Source organism: Apis dorsata, unplaced genomic scaffold, assembly GCF_000469605.1.
Source record: "Apis dorsata unplaced genomic scaffold, Apis dorsata 1.3 scaffold_41, whole genome shotgun sequence".
NCBI lineage: Eukaryota > Metazoa > Arthropoda > Insecta > Hymenoptera > Apidae > Apis > Apis dorsata.
The window spans coordinates 86,176-88,597 of record NW_006263343.1 but is presented as its reverse complement, the minus strand read 5'-3'; the positions used below and the strand labels follow the sequence as shown (position 1 = coordinate 88,597).

General features: G+C 27.9%; 1 protein-coding gene across 2 annotated transcripts in view; it reads right to left on the bottom strand.

The window, feature by feature from the left end:
• LOC102672642 (tubulin-specific chaperone D) overlaps positions 1-2,370 on the bottom strand; it is a 7,563-nt gene extending 5,193 nt beyond the window's left edge. For both annotated transcript variants that reach the window (XM_006608597.2, XM_006608598.2), the window contains exons 1-2: positions 1,856-2,370; positions 99-1,782 (exon numbers count right to left, since the gene is read on the bottom strand). In XM_006608597.2, coding sequence (XP_006608660.1) covers positions 99-1,782; positions 1,856-2,197 — 2,026 coding nt within the window. In that variant the 5' untranslated portion in view covers positions 2,198-2,370. The remainder of the gene's footprint in view (positions 1-98; positions 1,783-1,855) is intronic.
• Positions 2,371-2,422: the final 52 nt, after the last annotated feature.

Sequence of the window (2,422 nt, the reverse complement as noted above, 5' to 3'; positions counted from 1 at the left end):
TAATATCATATTATACATCTACAATTAATTTCTGCATATGAATCTTTATAATTATATTTGAATCTAAATAATTATATTTATTATAAATATTAACTTACAAATAGTTTCAATAGAAATAGGAAAATTAACAATTGAGCACTTTTTTATAAGCACAGCACATGCTTGTTTCATTAATTCTCCTCCTAGACCTTTGAATTGTCCTCTTTTTCTAAAAGTGCTAACTATATTTTTGATATTCTCTATAGCGAAAGGTCCAATTATATCTTCAATTTTTTCATTACAACTATTGAACAATGCTTCTAAAATTTCTGCAATAGCTAATACTGCACCATGTCTAATATTTAAATCAATAGAATTTAACATATCTAATAAATTTGGTAAAACTGTATCCCTAATATAATTAGAATCAATAGGAGTTAAATTAAAAAGCGTTTTAGCTGAAAGTTCTCTAATTGCGGTATCCCAATGTGTAATTTTTCTTGTAATTAAATGGTCAATCAAAGATTTTGTATATTCTTCATATTGTGCAATTTGTGTACTAATTTTCAAATATGCATGATTTCTAACACCAACTTCAAAATAATCAGCAATTGTAAGTATTTCTATTCCATGTGGAAAGTTTCCTTGTCTTCCTACATTTTCTTGAAATGCAGCAGAAGCAGCTCTTCTACAATTAATTTCTCGATCAAAACAAGTAACAACCAATAACATAGCTGCAATTTCTTTTACGTAAGGTTGAATTATATCAGGATCATATGCTCTGGGAAATGACCAACAAATATAACATGCAGCATCTCTGATTAAATATCCAATTGAACCATAAGCTCTAGGTTCATCAAATACTAAGGCTTGAAGAACAACTGGTATTACATCATTTAAACGATGAGGAAGAAGAAGACCACGTCTTCCTAATTCTGCTAATGCCAAACAACCTCCATGCCAAGCAAAATCTGATTCTCTACCACAAAAAAGATTTAACACAAATCCCACAACATCATCTGCTAAATCCATTGGTAATCTTGCTGTTATTCTACCAATTCCTTTTGCAGCAGACCATCGTATTGTAATTGCTTTATCTCTAAGGCCTTGTATAAGTTGTTCAATTATATCTTCTATTGTTGATGGAATATCTTGATCATCATGATTCAATGGAATATTTTTAGTATCTTCCACACTTTCTATGGTGTTATAATTAATATTAGTATTAGGTACTAAAGATATAGGTCTACTAGTTCTTTGATATCTCCATGAAGCCAACTTTGTTCCTAATAATACCAATCCAATTCTTTGTACAACTTTCATTCCAAACTTACGAATAAGATCTGCAGGATTTTCATTCAAATGAAGTTGTAAAATTTTATCTAAAATTATTTGAATATATGGTTTAACATCTTCTCTTGCACTATGTTTTAATATTGCTGCTATAACTGCTAATGGACCATGTCTTAAAGGATCATTTTCTGCACATTGTAAACTCCACATTATCATTTCTTTTAAATATAATTTTTTAGCATCTGATCTTGTTAAAAAATTAGCAATTAAAAAAACTGCAGCTGCAGCACAAGCATCTTTTGATAAGCAAAATAATTTGCATATTTTTAAAATTCTAATTGTTATCGATTGTTCAAAATTAACATCAGAAACTTCTAAACGTGAAAGTGGAAATGGTATTTTTGAAATTATAGAAAGCCAAATTAAAAGTACATATCGAGTTTCCCATGTTTCTACATCATTTGGATTTTGTTTTTCTAACAATCGCAAAACAGGAAGAAGATCAGCTACCTAAATTAAATTAAATTACATATATAAAAATTGAAATATAAAAGTTGTAAAAGATTCGAATAAATCTACATACCTCATGTGGAAGATATGTAACAATTTTCTTGTATGTTTTAACAGACATAACAATGAAAATATACTTGAAAGCATTATGTTGCATAATTTCTGTAGAATTTTCATCTTTAATGATATCAAGCAGTGGCTGTAAAATATCATCCATATAAGGATCCAAGAGTTGTCTCTGATCTTGATATTGTGATAAAATAAAATTAAATCGATCGCGATTTTTTTCAATAAGACTTGGAGAAAGATCAACTTTTTTTAATTCACCAATTAAAAAAGTCACTTCATTAATTTCTTTAAAAGCATTAAATCCACAACCAATTATTTCTGATTCTGAACAATCATTTAACGCCATCTTTTTTATTTTCGTATCGTTTTGTATTATTCGAAAAAGCAATTACAGTCAATTAAAATTCATTCCTATACAATTAAGTTTGTATATGAAGACTAAAAAATATGAAGAACAGAATCTTTCGAACGATTTCACGAAAAACGATGCCAAATTATCGCGCATGCGTGATGGTATAATAAAATTTCTGTAATTTTATATAGTTTATTAATTATTTAAATTTTATTTATT